This window comes from Ornithorhynchus anatinus, chromosome 18 (genome assembly GCF_004115215.2).
Source record: "Ornithorhynchus anatinus isolate Pmale09 chromosome 18, mOrnAna1.pri.v4, whole genome shotgun sequence".
Classification (NCBI taxonomy): Eukaryota; Metazoa; Chordata; class Mammalia; order Monotremata; family Ornithorhynchidae; genus Ornithorhynchus; species Ornithorhynchus anatinus.
In genome coordinates this window covers 36,922,717-36,948,908 of record NC_041745.1, presented here as the reverse complement: position 1 = coordinate 36,948,908, position 26,192 = coordinate 36,922,717, and the positions used below count along the sequence as shown (strand labels likewise).

The following is a 26,192-nucleotide window of genomic DNA, read 5'->3' as shown; positions in this document are numbered from 1 at the left end:
TCCCAGCTCCGCCGCTTGCCAGCTGTGTGACTTTGGGCAAGTCTCAACTTCTCTGTGCCTCGGTTACCTCATCTGGGGATTAAATGGGGATTCAATGGGGATTAAAACTGAGAGCCCCATGTGGGACGACCTGATCACCCTGTATCCCTCCAGCGCTTAGAACAGTGCTTTGCACACAGTAAGCGCTTAACAAATACATTATTGAGTGCGCCCTATGGGTCAAGGGCTGTGCTGAGCGCTGGAGTAGATACAATACAATCAGCTCAAAGACAGTCTCTGGCCCTACTTGCCCTATCAGATTTTGTCCTGCCCAGTCGCTAGCAGAAGCCTTGCTTGACCATGAAAAGGTTCTGCTGGGTAAAATGATAGGGAATAGTGGTGAGAGAACACAATGGAAGGTGGGGCTGCTTTTCACCTTTCCCTCTTGTAGGTAAAGATGAGAGAACTAGATTGCAAAGGAGGAGACGCACAGAGCCCAAATGTCTCCAAATACATGTCCAGAACTATAAACACAAAGAGAAGTTGTATTATGCTCTCCCATCCAGTTAGTACAGTGCTCTGCACATAGTAAATGCTCAATAAATACAACTGAGAAAAGCAAGAAAACAAAGAGGCAAACAAAAGAAAAAATACATATATATATATATATATATATACATATATATACACACACATCAATATATATATATCTTTACATGTATATCAATACATATTGTGTATCAGTATTACTCACGTGCTGTGCTTAAATACCTATTCTTTTTTGGTTTAGGAAAACCCCTACGACCTCAAAATCCAAGTCCACTAATTTTGACTCAAAGATGACCCATAATACTATTTTGTATTACACAAGATTTTTGACAACCGCAGTGGAATGAGGTTTTAGTATATTGTGTTTAACTGAAGATTCATTTTGAAAGTCAGCATCAACATCATTTACTGAGCTCCTATTATTTGCATAAAACTGCATGAAATGCTTGGAGAACATGCAAAAGTAGAAGGTTCATGGTAATTGTAAAGTGTTTAGGGGCCAGGCACAAAACTAAGCACTGGGGTAGATACAAGCTAATCAGGTCGAACACAGTCTGTGTCCCACATGAGGCTCACAGTCTCAATCCCTGTTTTATAGGTGAGGTAACTGAGGCAGAGAGAAGTGAAGTGACTTGCCCAAGGTGCTGCAGCAGACAAGTGGAGGAGTTGGGATTAGAACCCATGACCTTCCGACCTCCCGGGCCCATGCTCCATCCACTATGCCATGCTGTTTCCATAAGTACATATCCTTGAACTCTGCTGCTTACCCAAAATGGAATTTATTTTAATGTCTCATCTTTACAACATTCAAAGACCACATCATGCCCCTTTATCATTTTATCTTCTTGTTGAGTTCATATACCCACTTCCTAGTCCCACCTCTGCGTTTGAGGAGAAGTGTGGTTTAGTGGAAGAAGCATGGGCCTGGAACATAGTGCTAAACAAAATACCACGATTATTATTATTATGGGTAACTATATATGCAACCATTCTTATTGTGTATTTGGTTAGAAAATACTTATTTATGAATGTGTTTCACGTCCCCTCCCCGCAAAAAAAACTAAGTCCTTTGTGAGCAAGGCTCGGATCTTCTGGAAACCTCTCAACGTATAGTAGTTGGTAATATAATGAACACTCATCTACTCTTCACTGCCTTGACAGAGACAGAGGGGTGTACCAGAAGCATGCGGGTGACCAAAATATTTATATTTAAACGGTACAGGTGGTCACAATGACTGTACGTTGTTTCCTTTTAAACGTTATGATTTACCAGAGTGAGCCGACTATTAGATGCACCACACCATAAATACATTACTCCACTTCACATTCATTCATTCAATCGTATTTATTGAGAGCTTACTGTGTGCACAACACTAAACTAAGCGCTTGGAATGGACAATTCGGCAACAGAGACAATCCCTGCCCAACAACGGGCTAATGAAGATGCAGTTGTCAAGACTTCAAACCTAAACAAAAGCTGTTGGTTAAACGTGGCCAACTTTTGTTAAGAAGCAGATAGACTGGTTACTAATTTATGCCACATAGGTAAATATTCTGTATAAATCAACTGCTTGCCTCTGTAGTGACAAATGAATTATTCATTCCTAAATCTCAGAATGGCTTAACTGTGGTGGTTGTGTACAAAACCCAAGTGTAATTTTCATTAGCAACTGGGCAAAGCACTCAAATATCAGAAAATGGTGTTTAATCAATCCAGACGGTGAAAGAGATAACTTTCTCCAACAATATCAAAAGAAGCTTTTTCTCTCCATCATAACAGAAGGAACACACATATCCTACTTACCATGGTAAAGCTGCATCTGAAGTCTTTCTCAGGTCCCAAGCCAAGAGATGGAATAAAATATTCCAACTAGTAAAGCATTTATGCATCATCCAAATTCACAGCAAGAGAAATACTTACAATCTTTTTAGAGATGAGAGTCCCCAGAAGGCATCAGGATCTATTGTACTAATAAGGTTGTTTCTGAGGTCCCTGTTAAAAAGAGAAAGACACTGTCATATATTACAGCAAACAAGGTTTCTGTCCAGACAAACAGGTACTCTAAAACTCTTTTAAACACTTTAGGCAGAAGTTACAGATCATAAAAGGGAGATGCAACTCAGTAGGCTAAATATTATTCTAGCACTGTCCTTGATTTATCCTGTTATTTTAAATCATAAAATCACAGTCCTAGGTGAGAAACAGAAAATTTCTCTCAAATTTTGTCAACCTATGATTTCCCGATGGATTTTTGTGATCCTCTATACCTCACATTTACTTTTCTACCAAAAAAATCTTATTGACACAAACTCTCTATATAAACCCAAATGTTATTAACACAACACACACACACACACACACACAAACCCAGACTCATTGTATTTTACACCTTTTCTTGGTGCTTAGCCATTTGGTTGGCCAGATCTCATCACCCTGGCTATAGTGTCTGCCCCTATCTTATTCATACGGCTCTGTGCATCATTATCTCAAGAACCCCCAATTGTGATAGAAGACAATATGCTGATGATGATCCAGACAGATTTTAAGTGTTCCAGAACAGTTTATATCTAATTGCAACCTGTAAAACCTGTCTAAAGCATAATCTGCAGCTCATAGCTCCATCTCATTTCACAGATCTTTCACAGTTTATGAGATGAGACATTCTGCATTAATTTAAATAAAGATGATAATCCTTCATATCGGCCAAACATCTAAGCAAACTTGCCCATAAGTAATTATTTTTTTCTCTAAGGTGATGTTTTCATGTGACTCACGGTTAAAGTATTACCATTTAAAAGCTTGCACTTAGAGGAAAACTGTTTTAAAAAGAATATTCTACTAACATTTTCCCTAAAATACTGAAGTAGGGGTACTGTTTTATTCTGTATAGTCTTTACAACAAGATAATCAGAAAATGAAATGATGGCTTAGCCATATCTTATCTATCTCAATCAAATATACTGAGCACCTATTTGCAAGATACTGTTGAAAGCGGTTGGGAGGCTATAACAAAGTTAAAAAGCACAGACCCTGCCCTCAAGAAGTTTGCAATCTAAAGGGGACGACACAAAATAATTTACAAGTAGGAGAAAAAAAAAAGAAAGGAGGTTGGTGATTAAGTGTTCAAGTAGAGGAGTCTGTAAATATATATATATATATGTGCTTAAGTGCTTCGGTTGGCTGGTGGTACAAGTCCTGGAGTGATGTGGAAGTGCTGAAGAGACAGTTGTGGTGGAGATGAGAAATCAATCCAGGAAGGCCTCCCGGAGATGCAAATAATAATCACCGCGGAGCATCTGAGCAGGAAGGCCTACATACTTGCAAATATAGAACATAGTCACGCCTCACTTTCAGGGAATAAGACAATTAGGTCTCACTAATTGTCCTATATGCTTCCAGTCCCTTCTGTATCAACCTTACACGTGGATTTGCACCTTTTATTCACCCCTCCCTGAGCCCCACAGCATTCAGGTACAAATGCAAAATTTATTTATATTAATGTCTGCCTCCCCCTCTTGCCAGTCAGCTGGTTGTGGGCAGGGAATGTGTCTACGAACTCCGCTGCACTGTACTCTCCCAAGAGCTTACGAAAGGGCTCCGAACACAGTGAATGCTCAAGAAATATGAACGATTGGTTAATTACTAAATTACTGGAGGGCTTCAGTAGGTAGGAAAGATCAATTGGAGGAGACCAAATTTACATTATCTTTGGGCTTACTACGGGCTATTAGGCAGCTACAACTGTCCCGTTAACCCAAAAGAATTGGCAGCATTGTTGAATTCTAGAAAATCTTTTTGGCCAACTGAAATTGTAGACTACTTTCAACGAAAAGTCCTCAGACTAGAAACTGTTCTCTAAAGATGATTTTGCAGCATTGGTGTTGACTCAGCTAATATAATTTAAAATGGTTATGCATCAGTTGTATTGTAAAATGTATCAATAAAATGCCTTTGAAAAAATCTTCACACCTTCCGACAAGACTCTTAACTCTTGTTTGAGTGGCTCTGGTGAAGGTCTCGGCTTTTCTAGTACTGACAGCTTCTTTATTTAGACACTGTCCTAGAACCCAGAGGCCCAATGTGTTTTCAGGTGGGCAGAAGAGCTGCCAAAGATGACAGGTTATCCTCTTTCATTTTATATTTTTCATGAACGCACAACCGATGGAACTGCAAAACTCAGTAACGATTTTCAGAGCAAGGAGCCAGAGGTTTTGCTAGCTAGTTCAGTAGTGAAGTATGAAAAACTCTAAAGAGCGTTAATTGGGTCAGTGAAAAATAAAACCTTTATCTTTACAATTGGTGAAAATATTTAGTCTCTAAAAATTTGGATTTCTTTTCGGCATTTTAGGCCAATTTTTCCCCCTCGCAATAACTCCACATTTTGACATGGAGGCTGTAGCTCAGGTTGCCCCAAACTCCCCGAAACCTAGACCCTCTTGCCTTCCCCAATATTTACACACATACTGTCTTGTCATGACCATCTACAGTCCCCTTTGCTTACACATCCCAGTTCAGTCTATCTCCCCATTCCTAACTTTGTCTACTGACACTTCACCCCAACTTCTCCTATTCCCTGTGCCAACCACCCCAATCTCCCAATCTCTGGCTTGGGAGCCAGAGGATAATCGTTCTAATCCCGGCTCCGCCACTTGTCTGTTGCGTGACCTTGGGCAAGCCGCTTAACTCCTCTGTGCCTCAGTTACCTCATCTGTAAAATGGAGACTAAAACTGAGCCCCCTCAGGGGACAACCTGATTACCTTATATCTATCCAAGCGCTTAGGGCAGTGCTCGGCACATAGTAAGCGCTTAAATACCATCATGATTATTATTATTCATGCCTGCTCTCATGAGCACTCTCCTTTAGTCTTATTCTTCACCCTCAAGAAGACCTGGCTCATTCTGGATGATCCCACATTCCTTACAGAGTTGGCTTCACCTTCTCCTGTTCACTTTGAGTCAAACTATAAGTATTGTATTCTCCCAAGCTCTGTACCCAGTAAGCACTCAATAAATACCACTGATTGAATGATTGATAGCCAGGAAAGGGGCTCCCCTGCTCCTTGCCTCTCAGGGTCACTTCTGCCTCATCTGACATCCTCCCATCTCTCAATTTCACAACATTCAAAGACCACGTCGTGCCCCTTTCTCACTTATCTTCTTAATGAGTTCATCTACCCACTTCCTGGTCCCACCTCTGTGTTTGAGGAGCAGGGCGTTTCAGTGGAAGGAGCATGGACCTGGGAGTCAGGAAACCAGGGACTAAGCACTGGGGTGGATACAAGCAAATCAGGTTGAACACATTCCCTGTCCCACAAAGGACTCATAATCTTAATCCCCTTTTTCCAGATGAGGTGAGACACAGAGAAGCGAAGTGACTTATCCAAGGTCACACAGCAGACTATTAGACCACGAAAGGTAGACACGGTTTCTGGCCCAATGGGAGTCAATTTAAAAACAGTAGGGAGAAGAGGTTGGTGAGGGAGACAAGAAAAGAATGATATGGTGAAAACAAGCAAAATAAGAAGCAAGGACAACAGTTAGAGAGGAAAAGCATAATAGGTATTAGACTCCTAACTGCTCAGGCAACGGTGTCCAGTATCCCAACAACCACAACCTTCCCAACTTCCTAAATGCTTCTTCCTGCCCTGTTGGAGCGCCACTTAAGCTCTTCAGTACTCACACCTCCTCACTACAATCAGTCAATCCTATTATTGAGGACTTACTGTGTGCAGAGCAGTGTACTAAGCGCTTGGGAGAGGACAATATAACCAAGTTGGTAGACATGTCCCCTGTCCAAAACAAAGGCTTTATATGCCACTTCAACCTTCTACTGGAATGTATGCTAGTGTCCATCTCCTCATCTACATTTTAAGATCCTGGAGGGCAGGTACTAGATCTCCCAAGAGCTCAGTGAATATCAATGATTAATTAACCCATAACTCTTTACTTCCCTTAGGGTTTAGGGCATATACCCTAGGTCTATGGACTTCTAGAATTCCAGAGCCATGGAAGGTTATGCAGTGGGTTCTACACTGAATGTGAAAAACATCGCAATCCATTTAATTGCCAAATATAGTCTCAAAATTAGTCTGAAGTCTCTAGACTGGAAGACTGTGAAAATATGACAAATTTAGAATATATTCGGCAATTTAAAAGGCATCTTTGGGCAGCTTTTACTTAACTTTTTTTTTTTAACCCCAAACTGAAACAGCATCAGAATTTTCAACTTTACACTAAAGTTCAGAGCAGAAGGAAGTCGCTTCAAACGCCTGTTTTTTCCAAACAGGTAGTAAATACTAAATAAGGGCTGACGGCAGAGCGATAATCCCTGACTTTTTCAAGCCATAAACTGGCTACAATACAACAAGTTCGGCAAGCTTCACTGGAATTCGGCAAAGCTAAAACTGAGTACAAAAAGCTGAACAACAAAGAAGATGGGTCTGGTCTGAGTAACTACTGGTGATGGGCTTCCTTGGAGCTGAGCCATATGAAAGGAAGGGCTCAAGAGCGAACTCTCAAAGTAGAAGGAGCACAAAAGAGTAAACTGGCAGGCTTCTGACAAGAACATTCCAAACCACCTGAAATATCTTCATGAATACAGTCTGACACCTGAGAGAGATGCAAACTCTGGTAAGATGGTATGTAACGTTTTTATACTGATTGAACTCCATAGTGAGTCTCCTGAAAATGAAAATCAAACTCATAAGAGGAAGACACTTTCAAGCACTAATCTCTCTTTAACCACCCACAACTTTAGTGAAAACTGGAAATTTCAATCAATTTTTCATGCCATCAACTCATTTTCTTCTAACGATCACATCACTTCTACTGAGACAGTTTTGAGGAAATGCCTATGGTATATAAATTAAATAAAATCCTCCTGAATTAGTGGGCTCACCAACATTCATTCATTCGTATTTACTGAGCGCTTACTGTGTGCAGAGCACTGTATTAAGTGCTTGGAAAATATAATTCAGCAGTAGAGAGAGACAATCCCTGCCCACAACGGGCTTACAGTCTAGAAGGGGAGAGATGGATATGAGAACAAGTAAACAGGCATCGATAGAAATAGAATTATAGCTATAAACACATCAAAACAAGTAAACAGGCGTTAGTTTAAATAGAGGAACTGACCTATTGTGAGATTTGTAACTAATACTTGCAAAACAGAAAGGAAAAAGTTTTAATATGAAATAACTACTCAGTTCAACAGATTGACACAGTGCTTTATACTTCCCAAGAGCAGGGCTACTTTAGCTTCCACCAACTAGCAACCCCACAGCTTAATACATTGCTTGGCCTCAACGATAAGCACTCAAATATCCCAATTGTTATTACTATTATAAGGCTCAGTGGTAATGACAAAGTGAAGATGGAATGACAGGGATGCCTGGGTTTCTCCACAACAGCCAGTTCAGGGCATCCCCCTTGCTTGAATGAGGTTTGTCTTCTGCAGGGAGCGAGGTCCAGCTTTTACAACCTAAAGGGAAACCTCACTGCACTTGGTTTTTTAGAAGGCAAATGGGGTCTAGATTCACCACTGCAAACACAATGAGGCTTCTAAACGAGAAGATCCATCGAAATTAAGACACAACAAACATGATCCCGGTAACTGTAACTAACTCAAATGAAACAGTGATCCCCTTTTTGTCAGTTGTAGGCTCTAACCTCAGAAAGGTTGCCAAGATGCTAAAAGATTGAGATGCTAGCAGCGTGAACACAAAAGGACCAAATTCCAGGCTCCAAGCAAGAGGAAGTAGGGACTAAACGTAAAAGCTCGGGATTCTCTGTGAGACTCAAGATGAGGGACAACCCACAGAAAACAGTAGTGCCCAAACAAGTCCAGGAGTTAAGAAAAAAAAACAACTTAGACAAGCCCACACAGGAATGATCAGCATGATGTGTACCTACTCTTGTCTTGCTCTTCAAACACCTGGGGCAACAGAAAAAACAGGAATGCACTCAGAAGGTCTAGTCTGCAATGAAGCAAGCATTAAGCATCTGTTTCAAATATCATAGGTCAGTCTGAATATCGCATTTGTGGTTTACGCTGAGCATTACTGCGTAAATAAAATTTACATAGAATTAATTTGCAAGGACTGGACTTGAATCGGGCAGAGGGTTTCAAGACTGAGCTCCAGAGGTTATCTGCAATCGGTGGCCAATAAGTGAAAGAGAAAATACAGACCCAAAGGAGATGCTGTAATTAATAATAATTGTGGTATTTGTTAAGCGCTCACTAAGTGCCAGGCGCTGGAGTAGATACAAGGCAATCGGGTTGGACACGGTCCCTGGCCCACACAGGACCCACAGTCTTAATCTCCATTTTACAGATGAGGTAAATGAGGCACGGAGAGGTGAAGTGATTTGCCCAATGTCACAAAGCAGACAGGTGGAAGAACCACAGTGCAACCCAGCTCCTTCTGACTCCCAGGATTGTGATGCGGTAAGTCAAAGTCTTCCTGAGCGAAGGAAAGAGATGACAAAGGCTGAAAGTGGAGAAGAACCACCTAGCGCCCCAGGCAGGGATGGGTAAAGTGTTCAAGCGCTTAGTACAGTGCTCTGCACAGAGTAAGCACTCAATAAATACGACAATGAATGAATGTTCAGGTAAGAGATAAGAAACAGCTCTTATTTGGAGATGGGTAGGGGGAGGTGGGAAGTGGAGAAAGACGGTGAACAAAGAAAAGAAGCAGGTGATGAGGAAGTTACGCCTGATCCTCAAAATAGGGTAAATTTAGAACATCGGTAAAATGATTTATCCAACATAGACAAATGGTATAACATCCTGAGGGATTCTGGGCTATTTGCAAACTTGTCCTCCAAGGATCCGCTACAAGAATGAAGTGCCAAGCTTTCTTTAATTGCTTTTAGACACATGATTGATCCATGCTATTAAAAAAAGGTTTCAAGATTTACCAGAGAGATTTATCTTTTCCCAAAAGTTAGGAACACAGAAACTCACTGTAGAACTAGGAAAAAGTTGTGTCTACCAGTTGAAGAAGTGGAATATGGAAAGAGGAGGGTTTTTTTCTGGATGAGTGGGCTTGCTTCTAGGCCCATCAGAGTTAAGCCATGAAATAGAGTCTAGTGTCAACAGACAGTCCAAGTTTAGAAGGATACGTCAGGCCTGACAAGTAGCTTTCCATCGATTTTTGATATAGTATAAATGAACTGCTTTTAGAAGTTTGGGGAAAAACACTACCGTTTAAGACTTAAAGGGTCACAAAGTTCCAATCTAACCTCTGTAAAACTCCTTTATGGGAACATATATTCTCTAATGGTGAGTGGCATGCCAAATCTAGAAAATGGCCTTGCAGCAATTCTCCTTACTTCACCTCACACGGGAAACGATCCCCGTTTTGAGGATGGTTATATTGCTACCTTGTTCTGATTAAATGGATAACATTTTTATTCTTAAATTTACTCTTAATTGTGCCCGTCTTGCACCATTTAGGTTGTGAGCCTCGTGTGACACAGACTGTCTGAGCTACTGCTCTTACATTTTCCAGAGTGCTTTCACACAGCAATCACTTAAGGCCTTTCATTTTTCTTTTGATCCAAAGGTAAACGTCACCGTGATGTCATTTTAGAATAAGACACCTGTGCATAGTTTCATATAGCTATCCACGGAGGAGAAATCCTATTTGACAGGGAGCATAAATTAGTGATGGATAAAATGTGTGAAGTCATCTCTTTTCATCCCTCCCTGTGAACTATCTTGGATCCTGCACCCCCGCTACTGTGCTACTTCCTAATCCCACTGTAATGACAAGTGGTACCACCTGATATTAGAAAGAATACTTACATTCTCATAATCCCCAGCTAATACAACCGAAAAGCAACTTGCAACAGTTGTGATGTTTGGCCAAATGACCTCGGCATAGCCTAGTCCAGTTGGATAGCCAAGTACAAATGCTTCATTTAAATAGATGAGCGTGTCCCTTCTCTAGGAATCTCCATGGGGAAATTGTCCTAACTTGAGACTAGGCCCTGGGATACCGCAAAGCGCTGAAAGACAACCTACTGGTAGTCTTTCGCCTCACGATGGGGTTGAGGGCACAATTATTAATCCACGCATTTCAACAGGTTTGTCAGAATTTAACCTTTCCTAATTGTCTCTCTGTAAAGCTACAGTGCAGCTAATGAACTCAGGGTGATGTTTCTCTGCAGCTTAGTTTTACGCCTATGGATAAAATCTGTACCAGTGTAATAGGTCAGTGATTTTACAACAGTCTTCTCTCCCTTTCTTCCCTTTTTTTCTGTGAATAAAAATCTTAACCAGTTATGAATGTACATATAATATCATGCAGTACAGTTCTTGTAACATATGCACATATAATATATATATAGCAACAAGTGTATATAAGTTTCTGTTTTCCCAGCTTTAACTACATAGCATTACTGTCACATTTGGCCTGATTAGAACAGTCTCAGCAGTGGGGCCGGTGAGGCACAGACAGCTCCAGCATAACTTGCAATTATAGAAAAAATAACATTCCTAAAAAAAAAATCAGTGGTATTCATTGAGTGCTTACTGTGTACAGAGAACTGTATTATGCACTTAGGAGAGTACAATACGACCGAGCTGGTGTAGACATGTTCCCTGACCACAGTGAGCCAATCTGCCAGAAGCCAACTCCCCATCATCACCCAAAACAATTATTCAGTTACTGCCCTATCAATAACTTACTACTTAAATTAAATCCTTCCCAAATGGAGATGGAAAACAGGGTGATCACTAGTCCCATCTAAACAATGAAAGAATGTGATTTTAAAAAGTATATTAAAAATATAAATAGGCAGATCAAGAAAGGTACCCTGTGCAAGAACCATCTCAAAGGAAGAGGGACAGGTGACAAAGAGAATACCTACCAAGAAGTAGGGAAAAAAGACTATTTACAATGATTAGGGAAATCACTTCAATCAATCAAAAAGAAAAGCATGTTGCAATCCCTAACCTTTTGTCAATCCTATATTTCAAAATTTTAATTATACCAGAAATTCACTTTTGACTGCTGAGGATTCAGTTTAAAAAAAAAAACAAACACCCAGAATATAATTCACAATGAGAAGATTTTTTTCTAGTGAAAAACACTTGGTAAAATTCTTAGTTAGTTCCTGAAGACAGTTAAGCAAAAGCCACTTGACTGCCATGTGACCTCGGGAAAGTCACATAACTTCTCTGTGCCTCAGCTTCCTCAACTGTAAAACTGGGATTCAAAACTTAGACTGAGTCCCATGTGGGACAGGGGACTGTAATAATATAATAATGTATAATAAATATCTGTATTACCTTGTGTCTACCCTGGAACTTACAGTGCTTGACACAGAGTTAGCATGTCATACCATTAAAAAAAGGTTCAACAAAGTATTGCTTTTCTTAGAAAATAATGTAAAACAGATGGACACATTCCCAAGATCCACAAAAATGACCTAAACCACCTAGCATATTTAAAGTTATACTATACACAATAAGGGTCATTAATATAACATTCATGATCAAATAGCAATCTAAATCAAATCAAGGGTATTTACTGAGCACTTATGTGCAGAGCACTGAACTATGCACTTGGAGAGAATTAGTGGACACATTCCCTGCCCATAATGAACTTGCAGTCTAGGAGGTAGATGTATTTATAATATTACTATTAAATGTTAACCAATTCAAAATTCAACATTATAACCCTGAACTTGCTAAACAAATATAATAATGATGGAAAAAAGTTGGTTTATTACAGTGAATGTCAAAATATTAGGAAAAGGCAATCACAACAAAAATTTCAAAAGTAGTAACAGACACTGAAGGAAGAGTGTAAGAAAGCATTTGAATGCCTGGAAAAGGAAAATAACCCCTCAAGTTCAACAGTGCAATCTTGAGACATTCTTCTAGGTAAAATATTTAAATACCAATGATATGAAAATGCCCAGCCAGAATGTGTCATGGTATCTATTTACTCACCATTGTGGAGGGATAAGAAAACATTCATCTCTCTGTATTAAACTGTACATCTGTATCTAGAACATTCCCGTAACTGCCTCGACAGCTGCACTTCATTAAGAGCTAAGATTATTTGGGTTTTTTTTAAAATTACACACATTAAACAAAGAGTCTCCTCCCTTCAAAACTGCTTCCGTCATTTATCCATCCTTTAAAAACTTTGGTAGTAAATTCACACAAGAATGACATGGAAGAATGCTCTTGTGGCTGTCTGATTTTTCAGTGAACCTAGCAGAGCTGGATTTGAGAGCAGCAAGATGAAAATTTAACTACTTCAATCTTGACCTGTTCCCTTCTCATGCAGAGTTCTGCATATGATAAACACTGAATAAACTCTTCAAAAGATTCATCTGTTTGGACATTGGATGGTTCTTTATAGAGCCTTCCTGACCACTTTGGGAGAAATAAGTGTTTGGTGGAAGAAGAAAGAATTGGTTGGTATTGGATTTGCCAGTTAGGTTCAATTTGTGATTTTATAGTTTTGAGGTTAAGTAAGAATGAACAAAGCGTGGAAACAAATCTGTCAAGTTAAAAGATACCATTTAAAAAAAGATATCTATATTTCCTTTTCAAAATGGGACCCATGATTTAACAAACAAAAAAATGCATGATACTTACAATCTTTCAAGGAGATTTAATCCAGAAAAAGAACCATTCTTCAACTCTGATATTTTATTGTTGCTCAAAATCCTAGAAACAGAAAAAAACCACATCAAAATCAAATAGAAAATGCTTCAGAAACTTGAATTTATCTTAATTTGTATTTTGAAGATCACGAGACACTCCATGAGCTCTAAAGGGAAAGTAGCATATGAGATGTTCTTCTCCTTATTTCCTTGAATACCTATCCAAGACACATCAGGTCTTCCTCTTCCTGCTCCTACCTGTCCAGAATCCAAAATAAATGAGGCACTCTCAAGCAGAAATTATACAAAGTTTCCCAAATATAAATGCAGCCAAAATTCACCAAAGGAGAATTTTAAATTCAACCTAAAGACCTAAAAAATACCATACCATGTTGGGATTTTTTTTTTTTTTTTTTTTTTTTTTACAAAAAGGGTTGTAACAGGGATCAGAGATGCTGCAGAAAATCCCAAACTGCAACTTAATCACATTGAAAACTCCTCCCCAAGATGCTAACCAAGAGAAAAATGAGCTGGCAGCAGTTTTACGCTTTATTTTCCCTCTGGTAGAGATCCCAATCAGTCAGACAGTATGAGGTAGAAGAAATGTAAAATTCACCAACTCAAGAAGCTAAAAGGATGGGGCCAAGTTTGGTTCCACAGAGCTAGAGGAGCCCCACCATTCCCGCCCCCGGGAGAGACTCTGAAGCAGGAGCTGTCAACCCAGGTATGCTCAGCAGACTTTTTTGCCCCGTGCTTCCTCCACAGAGAGTAGGGGTTTGTGGAGAAGTTGTGTGTGTTTGGAGGAGGGGGAGGCGTGGCGGCACTTCTCCTGTGCCCCGAGTGGGTGGCACAGGCAAGAGATTTCTGGAAGAACGAGTGCCCAGATCACCGGACTCCAGACGGCTCTCCAATTAAATCATCAATGGCATTTACTGAGCTCACGGCAAAATTATAATATGGGAAGGGAGAGAGAAAATCACGCCCCCTACACCGGCATTAAAGGGGAAACATTTTCCTAGGAAGCTATTTTTAAAATATATTTAGCTGCCTGTAGTTTGAAATTTGGGCCACACATAAGAGGATCTGAAACACCGTAAAAGTCTACCATCATTCAACTGCAGATTTTCTGACATAAGCAAATGAGAAAGAGAAGCAGCGTGGCTCAGTGGAAAGAGCCCGGGCTTGGGAGTCAGAGGTTGTGGGTTCGAATCCCAGTTCTGCCACTTGTCTGCTGTGTGACTGTGGGCAAGTCACTTCACTTCTCTGGGCCTCAGTTCCCTCATCTGTAAAATGGGGATTAAGTGGGAGCCTCACATGGGACAACCTGATTACCCTGTATCTACCCCAGTGCTTAGAACAGTGCTCTGCACATAGTAAGCACTTAACAAATACCAACATTATTATTAAATAAGAAACATTCAAATTAAAACTGGCAAGGAACCAATTTATAATTTTGCTTTCCTGCTGGGATGCCATCATTTATGTTTTACTGAGTTCGGGTGAAGATCTCTCATATGTATGATTTGTTTACACCACAAATCTCATGACAATGGGGAAAGTTAGCCACAGCCAAATAAATAATAAATGTTAGAATAAATAAACAAGGCTGATAGTCTTCTGTGCCTGACACCGGGTGAAAAGTAATATGCCAATGGTAAAAATACCTGAAAAAGTTGCTTTCAAAGTTGCTTTCAGGGTAACTATTTCTCTGGAAGGTAATGAATAATGTAGTCCCTGTAAATTTACTATTTTTTTCTGCAACGGACCGACAGTTGCTCGATCATCAAAGTATACTATAATGAATGAAAGATTTTGCCGATAGTGAAAAGCAAAATACTTCATCATACTTATAACTGTCACAAATGTAAACCAAATCCCACTTCACAAATCAGGATGTCTATTCAGTCTATACGTTATTTGAAGTGTTTAAGCACTTCCTATAAAGATCTGCTTTCAGGTGCCAGATTTTTAATATTCCAATCTAAAATGTAAGGCTCTGTAATTAAATTATTCTACGTTGGACCATATAAGCCAATTGTGAATGAGATTTTGGTGATAAACTCTGAAAAGGTTGATAGGAGTAATACATACATCCTATAAAAAAGCCTCTTCCTCCAAAATACAGTTTATGCCAGTTTGGGTTCTCTTTGAACCACTGAATATACAATTTATAGACAGATCTTCACAACTCTAGTTTTGTTCTTAAGATGCTTTAAAAGCAGACAGAACAAGGGTGGATTTGATGCCCTCTCCTTTACAAAGGCACTTTTGTATATCAAGCACTAACTGTTCTAAGCACTGGGATAGAATCAAGGTAATTAAGATGGACACAACCCCTTGTCCTGAATGGGGTTCACCGTCTAAGTAGGAGGGAGAACAGGAGAACTGAGGCTCAGAGAAGCTAAGTAACTTGCCCAAGGCCACACGGCAAGCATTTCGCAGAGCCAGGATTATAACCCAAGGCCTCTGCCTGCCAGGACTGTGCTCTCTCCACTAGGCCATACATCTGACCTATCATATCATCACTTGAACTGTAGCTGGAATAAGTCTAATGTGAAAGTTAAAAACAAGATGACTAAAAATCAAAGAGAAAATGAGGATAAAGAAAATTTGGCCTTAACGATACTCAATTAGCAAAAAATATTGACTAGGTAGTACTAAGCAGCGTGGCTCAGTGGAAAGAGCACGGACTTAGGAGTCAGAGGTCATGGGTTCTAATCCCGGCTCCGCCACCTGTCAGCTGTGTGACTTTAGGCAAGTCACTTAACTTCTCTGTGCCTGAGTTACCACACCTGTAAAATGGGGATGAAGACTGTGAGCCTCACGTGGGACAACCTGATTACCCTGTAACTACCCCAGCGCTTAGAACAGTGCTAGGCACACAGTAAGCGCTTAACAAATACCAACATTATTATTCAAAGGTGGGGCTACCACGTTTATTTGTACATGAAGTATTAAAGACTGTATTTGCCTAGAAGACAAATTTCAGTTCGGGCATAACATGTTTTTCACTACATAGCTGGACTAAGCCAGTGAAGGAAATTTGGGAAGTGTCCCCTGACAACAGGAGCCTGTGTTTTCCTTAGTGTGAAGTTAGGGAAGAATGCAACTTTCACGTTCTAGAAGAACTAGACATTCCTTACGGGGGCACGGCTTACATCCACGTCTGAACCTTCCTGCTCCCCTAATCGTCCTATTATTCCAATGAATAACGTATTTTTACCCTTGTTTGCCCTTTTAGAAAGATTACAAACTGAAGTAGAGAAAGCATGCAATTGCCTAGAGGAGGTTATAAAGTAGTCACATGCCCAATGATCAAAAATATATTTTCAACCACATTTGGTAACTGAGACAAAGGTGCATTCTTCGTTCCTGCCTAGTCTGCATACAAACTAGGGAAGCTGATAATCTTCTTAGGTCCAGGCTCTTACCAAACGAAGGGTTTCCACAGAGAGGAAAGTCTCTTTGGACAAGCTTTACAGAGCTGGGGACCGAGGACCAACGCCATCAACGATATTTGGTTTGGGGAGTAAAAACGGCAGGACACCCAGGCTACTGATTTGAGGGAATTACTAACTGCAGCCCAATTTTGACAGCCGCCAGCCAACAGCCCACAAGAGTTCCGGGCAGCTCTTTGATCTTCACTGACAGGCATCCAGGAGACACTTAACTCCTCCACAGATGCTCCCACTCTCATTTATTCACCACCTCCACTGTCTCAAAGGCCAAGCCAAACTCCATCCAAGTGTAGGAGGAAAAGGAGGCAGGGTAAAGGCCCTGAGTAACTGGGCACCCCGGGCACTACGAGTGGTTAAGCTGGATCTGTGAGCTGCTCTACTCCCTTGGTTAATTAGAAGGTAAGAATTTTAATTGTCGTTCCATATCTCACCAAAGAAATATTTTTTTTTTCCAGTCGTTCCCTCGGCTGAAGCACTGCAAAGTTAAAAATTGGATGTTATCTCACAGAGTCTCAACTGATGGCTTGTCTGGTTTTTATCTTACAAGTGGAAAACTGAATCAAGAACCCAATCTGTCCTTTTGGGGTGGGGTGATTTTGTAGTAGCAAGCACCTTACAAAATTGAAGGTCTAATCTTCGGCCATAGTAATGTCTAACCTCCTAAACGGTTGCAGAGCTTGGACCTATCCTTTACAGGTATTACAGATCCAGTTCCTCAGGTTTTTCGATCTGGAAAAATCTCCTCAATGTCAAATGGCCGGTAAAGGATTGTCATTAATGAAATTTCTGAACTCTGACAATCCATCAACACTGAGGGAGTAGTCATTCCATTCAGCTTCACTAGACAAAGCAGATGAAGAGGATGGTTGCCAAAGTATATCCAGCAGTCAGACGCAGCACAGTCTAGTGGAAAGAGTAAGGACCTGGAAGTCAAAGGATCTGGGTTCTAATCCCAGCTCTGCCAAATTCCTGCCGTGTGACCCTAAGCAAGTTACTTGATTGCTCGGTGCCTCAATTCTCCTATTCACCCTCCTGCATACACTGTGAGTCCCAAAAGCCGGGCCCGGGAGCCAGAGGTTGTGGGTTCTAATCCTGGCTCCGTCATTTGTCGGCTGTGTGTGACTTTGGGCAAGTCACTTAACCTATCTGTGCCTCAGTTACCTCATCTGTAAAATGGGGATGAAGACCGAGAGCCCCACATGGGACAACCTGATTACCTTATACCTACCCCCGAGCTTAGAACAGTGCTTGGCACATTCTAAGAGCTCAACAAATACCATCATCATCATCATTATCATGTGGGACAGAGACTGTGTCTAACCTAATTAACTTGTATATCCCAGTGTCTAGAACAGGGTTTGACACATCATAAGTACTTAAATACCAGTGTGTATATATATATATATATACATATATATATAAAAAAGGCAGGTGGAGGCAAGACCAGGGAGAGCAGAACCAACAATTTTAAGGCTATAGAGAGGCACGGCATTGTTTCAGCCTAGCAGCAGATCAATAGGATCTGAGTGAGTACAGTGCTCTGCACAAAGTAAAAAGTGCTTAGGACAGTACAATACAACAGATGGGCCACCTAGCCATCCCTAGTTATGACTGTTCTTCTCTGTGACAATGTTTGCAAATTTTAATGCTGGAATCTCCTACAACTCTCTCTGCATCGCTACAGAAAGTGCTCTGAGCAGCATTTGTACCCTCTGTGTGCTGGGTATGTGAGTCCACAGCACAGCTGCCATGTAGCGAAACACACAGCTGCTGTATGTCTTTTGAAGTTAGCCTTTGGATACTGTACATCATGACCTCAAGATGTGCTAGCAAAGTTACTGTGTGCCAATGTAGAAAAAAACATCTTAAGAGTTTAAATCTGGAAGTGAAATTAATATATGCTGAAGGATCTGGACCGGATGACCACCAGAGTGATGTAGCCAAAGCCCTTCAATTGTTGCTGCCAACCAAAGACAGCAATTATGGAGAGTTTTTAAGTATACAAATGAATGTGCTTAAATTGAAAAGTTTCTCACTGATACACTCAGTTCTGCCAAAGAATTTTTTTTAGTATACATACTGTGTTTAAATTCAAAATATTTTATTAATCGGTAGACTCAGTTCTGCCAGGATGCAGGTATTCAGCAAGCTTTTTAGACACAATCCAAGAACCAGAGTTAGAAAAATTCTTCCAACACTGCATTTTTTTTTTAATACAACACAGTGCCAGAAGAAGCAAATGTGTGCAAGATTGGACACGGATGCGTACTTCGATATGAATTTTCCTTAATGTGGGTTTGTGCAAGAACACAACCCACACGTCTGGATGTTTGCATTTGTATTGTTCTTTGATTTAGTTTAATGCCACCTATAATTATGTGTCTATCGCTTCAGTATATGTATACCATTTCATTTTCTTGGGAAGACATTAAGGTGTTTTACATTACTTCCTATGGCAAGTTATAACATCCTTTTTGCACAGAATCAACTACAAGTGCCAACTGGCATGTCTCAGTATCCCCACACTTGTGTTTTCACTGTGGTCTTTTGTCTTTACTTCATTAGATTAAATGCTTTTTGGGGATGGGGACCATGTTGATTTCTTCCTCTAACTCCTACATGTCTACAAAGAAAAGGTTTAATAACACTATTTACTGTAACTAAAAGATGATGAAGGTTTATTAACTGACGCTATGCTGAGTTCTGGGTGCTCTGAACTTCCTTCTTTACCCACTCAATTTCCCTTGAAAGTGTGTATATTCTATGATCAAAGTCCACTATTTCTCACCTGGGCCATTCACAACCTGTAATTCCCTGATTATCCCTTTTGATTTCTGTAAATATATATTTATATATTCATAAATACATATATATATATAAAATCCAAGAGAGAAGGAAATAAAATGGAGATTACCAAATGTCAATTTTTACCTAACAAAGGCTAAACACCTGATATCATAAGACTGTTTCCCAACTACAGACAAAGGAAATTCTAGTTGGTTTAACTTCAAGCAGGGAGGGACTGACAACTAAAGACCGAGGGGAGACTCAAGCTGCTTTTCAGAAATGTGTGTACTATAGATGCTATACACCTGTTTGTTAGCAACAGTAATTAGTGAATGGTACTTATTAAGCACTTTGTGTGCCAAATACTGACTGCACTTAGCAACTTGGGAGAGTACAATGAATTGGTTGACCTGATCCCAATTGCATTAAAGAAGATTTTGCGATGCCTGCCAGAGTGAATAGTTCTTCATTAAGGTCCACGCTCGACAAAACACACTTTTTCCGAAAGTTCATTACACAAGACACACTTAATAATTTTAATGTACGAAAGCAAAGATGGTGCCTACTCATTCTTGGCAACGGTCATTTGGTCTCCATACCCAAACTACTTCCCTGTGATGCACAAACTGACACCCTCCACACCGCCCTCTCCACTGAACCCAACTCCCTCATTCCCCTGTCCCTTCGCAGAACTCATACCACTAAACCCACGAGCCTGGATCACCTCCTCAGCACACTTCCTCTGTTCCTGTGCATGGTCTGGGGGCACTTCCAGGAAGAAGTCCAGAAACCAGGCCCAGTCTGCCCAACTCAAGTGCATCTGCTTTAACTCGGTCCTCTCCATCCGGCACCATTATTTCTCCATCCTTATGTGTGCCCATGGCCCACACCTGTTGCTTCAGCTCTTAAACTCCCTCCCCAAATCTCTCGCCCCTAATGACCTGGCCACACGGTTTTATCAAATTAAAGGCACTAGGCATGATCTCCCTTAAACCTTCCCTGCTCCTCTCCAGTCCCAACCTCCTCCTAACCCCTCTGACTCTATACCATCTTTCCCAGCACCCTCCCCCATTCCCTCTGACTCTACAATCTTTCCCAGCAACCTCCTCCTATCCCCTTCGACTCTACCAACTTTTTCCAGCAGTATCTCAAGAGATCTCACACCTCCTCTCCAGTTCTACCCCCTCCATCTGCTCCTCTGAGCCCTTCCCTTTGGATAATATCAAAAACACTTGCTCCCACCCTTTTTCTGTCCCCGACTGCCATCTTCAACTGTTCCTCTCCAATGCCATCTTCCCCACTGTTTTCAAAGACTCTCATGTATCCTCTATCCTAAGAAACCCTCCCTTGACTCAGTGACTCCCTCCAGTTACACTTTCCATCTCCCTCCTAAAATTCCTCTCCAAACTCCTTGGGCAAATTTATACCTGCTGCCCCTACTTCCTTTCCTCCAATTCCCTTCTTAACTCCTTAACCCCCTCCAATCTGGCTTCTACCCCCTTCACTCCACCGAAATTGCCCCTTCTAAAGTCATCACTGACCTCCTCCTTTACAGAGCCAACAGCCGCCACTCTATTTTAATCCTCCTCGACCTCTCAGCTGCCTTGGACACCGTGAACCGCTCCCTTCTCTTTGAAATATTATCTAACCTTGGCTTCACTGACAATATCCTCTGGTGGCTCTTCTCAATCATTTTCGAACGGACTCCTTCTCTGCCTCCCACCCTCTAACAGTCCAAGTCCCTCAAGGCTCAGTTCTGGGTCTCTTTCTGTTCCCCAGCTACAGCTACTCCCTTGGAAAACTCATGGGCTAATGGAGAGAAATGGGCCTGGAAGTCAGAGGGTCATGGGTTCTAGTCCCAGCTCTGCCACTTGTCTGCTGTCTGACCTTGGGCAAGACACTTCACTTCTCTGTGGCTCACTTACCTTATCTGTAATATGGGGATTAAGACTGTGAGCCCAATGGGGGACAGGGGCTGTGTCCAGCGCGATTTGCTTGTATTCCCCCCAGGGTTTAGTACAGTGTCAGCACATAGTAAGCACTTAAATACCACAATTATTATTCACCCCTATAGCTTACGCTACTATTTCTACACTGATAATTCCCAAACCTCCTCTCCAGCCCAGACCTCTCTCTTTTTCCACCTGCCTTAATGACATCTCTACCTGGACATCCTACCAACATTTAACATGCACAAAACAGAACTCCTCATCTTCCCACCCAAACCCTGTTCTCCCCATCTTTCCCATCCACTAACCTCCCTGCCTCACAAGTTTGAAATCTTGGCATTATCTTCAACTCATATCTCTCATTCAACCTACAAATTCAATCCATCATCACCCAATCCTGTCATTGCTACCTTCAAAACACTGCTAAAATCTAAAATCTGCCTTTTCCAGACTGCTACTATGTTGATTCAGGCACTTAGCATATCTCTCCTTAACTCCTCCCATCAGCCTCCTCCTTGACTTCCCCACTTCCCATCTCTCCTGACTCCAGTCCACTCTGATGCCTGAATTATTTCTCTGAAACACCATTCAGGCCATAACTACCCATTCCTCAAAAAACTCTAATGTTTCCTCATCCACCTCATCAACTAGCAACTCCTTAACTTCAGGTTTCTTAAAGCACAATCAGCTTGCCCCCTCCTATCTTATCTCACTGATTTCCTGCTACAACCCAGCCCACGCATTTGACTGATGCCAACCTACTTACCGTCCTGCGATATCTTCCTTCCTACTGCTGACCCCTTGCTCCTGTCCTCCTTCTGAACCCAACTCCGTCCCCCTTCACATATGTGGAACACGGCTCTCCCCACCTTCACAGTAGTTAAAAAAACAACAAAAAACCCATCTCCTCCAAGAGGCCTTCCCTGACTAAGCCCTCATTTCCCCTGCTCACTTACCCTTCTATGTCACCTATGGACTTGGATCTGTACCCTTTAAGCATTTGATATTCACTCTACCCTCACATCGCTTATGTTAATCTCTGTAATCCATTTTGATGGCTGTTTCCCCCTCTAGACTGTTAGCTCCTTGTGGGCAGGGAACGTGTCTAGTAACCCATAAAGAGAAGCAGCGTGACCTAGCAGAAAGAGCAGAGTCCTGGGAGTCGGAGAACCTGGGTTCTTATCCCGGCTCAGCCACTTGCCTGCTGTGTGACCTTGGGCAACTCACTTAACTTCTCTGTACCTCAGTTCCCTCGTCTGCCCAGTAAAGATTTGATATCTGTTCGACCTTCACGACATCGTTAAAGCCCTCTCTTTTCTCTGCAGCCAACTTCTACCATGTAATCCAAGCAGTTATCTGATCCCACCTGGATTAGGGCATCAGCCTCCACGGTGATGTCCCTGCTTCCTGCCTCTCCCCACTCCATTTCTTACTTTGCTCTGCTGCCTGGATCACTTTTCTACAAAAATGTTCAGTCCATGTTTCCCCACTCCTCAAGAACCTCTGGTGTTTGCCCATCCAACTTCGCATCGAACTCCTCACCACTGGCTTTTGAGCAATCACCTTCACCCATCTAGCTCGCCTTATTGCTCTTCTACTACAACTCAGCCAGCACACTTTGCTCCTCTAATGCCAATCTATTCACTACACCTTGATCTCGTCCATCTTGTCCCAGACCTCTCTCGTTCACGTCCTGCCTCTGACCTGGAACGTCCTCCCTCTTCATCTCCGACAATCACTCTCCCCACCTTCAAAGGCTGAATGAAGGCACGTCTCCTCCAACAGAAGCGACTGAGCCCTCATATTTCCTCTTCTCCCACTCTCTTCTGCATTGCCCTCGCACTTAGATTTGCTCTCTTGATTCGCCTCTCCCTCAGCCCCAGAGCATTTATGTACATATCCATAATTTATTTATATTATATTAAATGTCTGTCTCTCCCTATAGACTGTAAGCTTGTTGGGGGCAGAGTTTATTACCAACTCTGTTATGCTGTATTCTTCTAAAGCACTGAGGACAGCGCTCTCCACAGTAGGCACTCGATAAACATGAATGGTTAACTGTTCTAACGTCCTACTCCGAGCCCCACAGAGGATCTGATGATCTTTTACCTATTCCAGCGCTTAGTTCAGTGCTTGACACGTAGTAAGTGCTTATGTTCACCCCCAAGCACCTAGAGCAGAGCTCTGAAATTCATTCATTCATTCAATCGTATTTATTGAGTGCTTACTATGTGCAGAGCACTGGACTGAACGCTTGGAATGTACAATTCGGCAACAGATAGGGACAATCCCTGCCCAGTAATGGGCTCACGGTCTAAACGGGGGAGATAGCAAAACAAAACAAGTAGTCTGGCGTCAATATCATCAAGATAAATAGAGTCATAGGTATATACACATCATTAACAAAATAAATAGAGTAATAAATAATATATACAAATATGCACAGTGCTGTGGGGAGGGGAAGGGGGAAGAGCAGAGGGCGGGAGAAGGGGGAATGGGCAGGGGAGGAGGGGTAGAGGGAAAGGGAGAGCTCAGTCTGGGAAGGCCTCCTGGAGGAGGTGAGCTCTCCATGGGGCTTGGAAGAGGGGAAGAGAGTTAGTTTGGCGGAGGTGAGGAGGGAGGGCATTCCAGGACAGAGGTAGGACGTGGGCCGGGGGTCGGCGGCGGGACAGGCGTGAACGGGGAACCGTGAGGAGGCAGGCGGCAGAGGAGCGGAGCGTGTGGAGTAGGCAGCAGAAAGAGAGAAGGGAGGTGAGGTAGGAGGGGGCAAGGTGATGGAGAGCCTTGAAGCCAAGAGTGAGGAGTTTTTGTTTTGTGCAGACGTTGACAGATAACCACTGGAGGTTTTTAAGGAGGGGAGGGGCATGCCCTGAACGTTTCTGTAGGAAGATGATCCAGGCAGCAGAATGAAGAATAGACTGGAGTGGGGAAAGACAGGAGGAAACAATATCAATATTTATTAAGCACTGTACTAAGCGCTTGGGGAAGTATAAGCACTCAAAAACCACTGATGGATCACATGGTCAGAGAAGGCAGCTCTTCCTCTCAACCACAACCTCCCAGAGCCACTTTCACCATGAAGCAGAGCTATTCCAATAAAACTTCATGTCAAATCTTCTACTTTTAAATCCTCCCTGAATTTAACTCTTTAGGTATAAGAACCTTAGTTGGATTTCCCCCCCACCCCTTAGGTTGGAAGATTATCTTTCCAAACTTTACATGGTTCTCCCCCAAACCCCAATAATAAAATGGACACAAATTAAAAACAAAATCCCCACAAAAAAAGTTCAATTTAGTCCCTGTTCTAAAATAGTCCTGTGCTGAACCCTTTACATATAAAACTCTCAGTATAACAAAGCTTCCATTTTCTATTTTTTTTTTTTACAACTGGGAACTAACTCCTGTTTATTACTAAGTATATTATATGGCCTTGGATTTACATGCCACCCCTAATTTCTTTTCACTAATATTCTCACTAGTGATCAAAGAGGTTCTACCTATGTCATTAGAAACAGTGACTCTGAATTGCAAAAGTGACATTTCCCTTTGCAAGAAATGGAAACAGTTCACACTAGTGGAACTGAACCATGCTATATACTTTTTTTCTATTCTTCGAGTTTCATCTAAGAGTCCAACTGTAGTATAATATTAGCCACCTCTTATAGTTCCACTTCTGCAAACTTTTAAATGTCAATTTGGCCTAAATAAAAACTTTCAAAACTTTATAAAACTAGCCCTGCCCAAAAATCAAATAGGAGGGCACCAATCGGCCTATGCCCGGTGATGGGATAGAGGGACGTTTCAATTCCACCGGTTACTAAGCACCGCAGTAAATTACCTCAAAAATACATGAAAAGATCTTGGTGCTCCCTAACAACAGTTTACAGCCTCTCAATCAGGGAGACGATCTAACTGAATCAGACCACCATTCTCCTTTGGGTTAGAGGTAAAACTGCAATTCCCTCTTTCCCTCTGACTGTTTGAGGATGGAGAAAATGCACTTCAGACAGATCAAAAGTAGTATTTCATTTCATAAGGGATAATTAAAAAGGTGTTTTCTACACTGTAATATCAACTCTTTTCCGGGGGGGGGAGGGGGGGGAATGGAAAATACATTGAGGCAAATCGGCATGGGGGAGTTGATGGGAAACAGCTGAGGCCAGTAACAGGCTTAGATGGTTACACAAACTGAACCCAAACCTGAATCAACTTATGTGTAATTGATCCTGAACCAAAATATTTATAACTGTTTTTAGGGTAACTTCGGAGCGGTTACTAGGATCAGAGTATAAAAATACATTCCCAAATATGCTTTTTTTTCTTTCCCCTGGGCTTGACTCCTAACCAGGCTCACCCTAAAATTATTCTCCTCTCCAACTGACTCTTCCCCAGAAATCCACCTCATTGAAAAGGTATTACTGCCTCCAAATGGTGTCATTTAGGTATGCCTCTAAAAACACTGGCTGGGATACTGAAGTTACTTTTGTGCCATCACGAATTAAGTTGTGAAAACTACACGGGCTACTGTGTTTAATTCTACGCCAACTTTACTGCCACTAGAAGCGGTGGAAAAACACACCAAAGTTATCTACACAGTTAACATTTTATTTACAGATGGCCCCCTACAAGCTGGGTTTGGAAGGTATCCCTGTAGAAGTCATTACAAAGTCCTACCCAACTCACTTTACAGAACTTGTTTGCTCCCTCAGTAGCACTTTACCGCACGTCTACTGGGCCCAGAGAGCGCTGTACTAAGCACTTGGAGGGGTAAAAAGAAAAAAGTCTCTAAGTCAGGGTAGAAAAAACACTTCTTTCTCATGACTTTTTGAAAAAAGAGATAA

General features: G+C 41.6%; 1 protein-coding gene across 1 annotated transcript in view; it reads right to left on the bottom strand.

The window, feature by feature from the left end:
* Nucleotides 1-26,192, bottom strand: part of ADGRA3 (adhesion G protein-coupled receptor A3) — a gene marked incomplete at its 5' end in the record, with an annotated part of 77,755 nt that overhangs the window by 47,742 nt on the left and 3,821 nt on the right. The window contains 2 exons of the mRNA XM_029083349.1: nucleotides 2,450-2,521; nucleotides 13,150-13,221. Coding sequence (XP_028939182.1) covers nucleotides 2,450-2,521; nucleotides 13,150-13,221 — 144 coding nt within the window. The remainder of the gene's footprint in view (nucleotides 1-2,449; nucleotides 2,522-13,149; nucleotides 13,222-26,192) is intronic.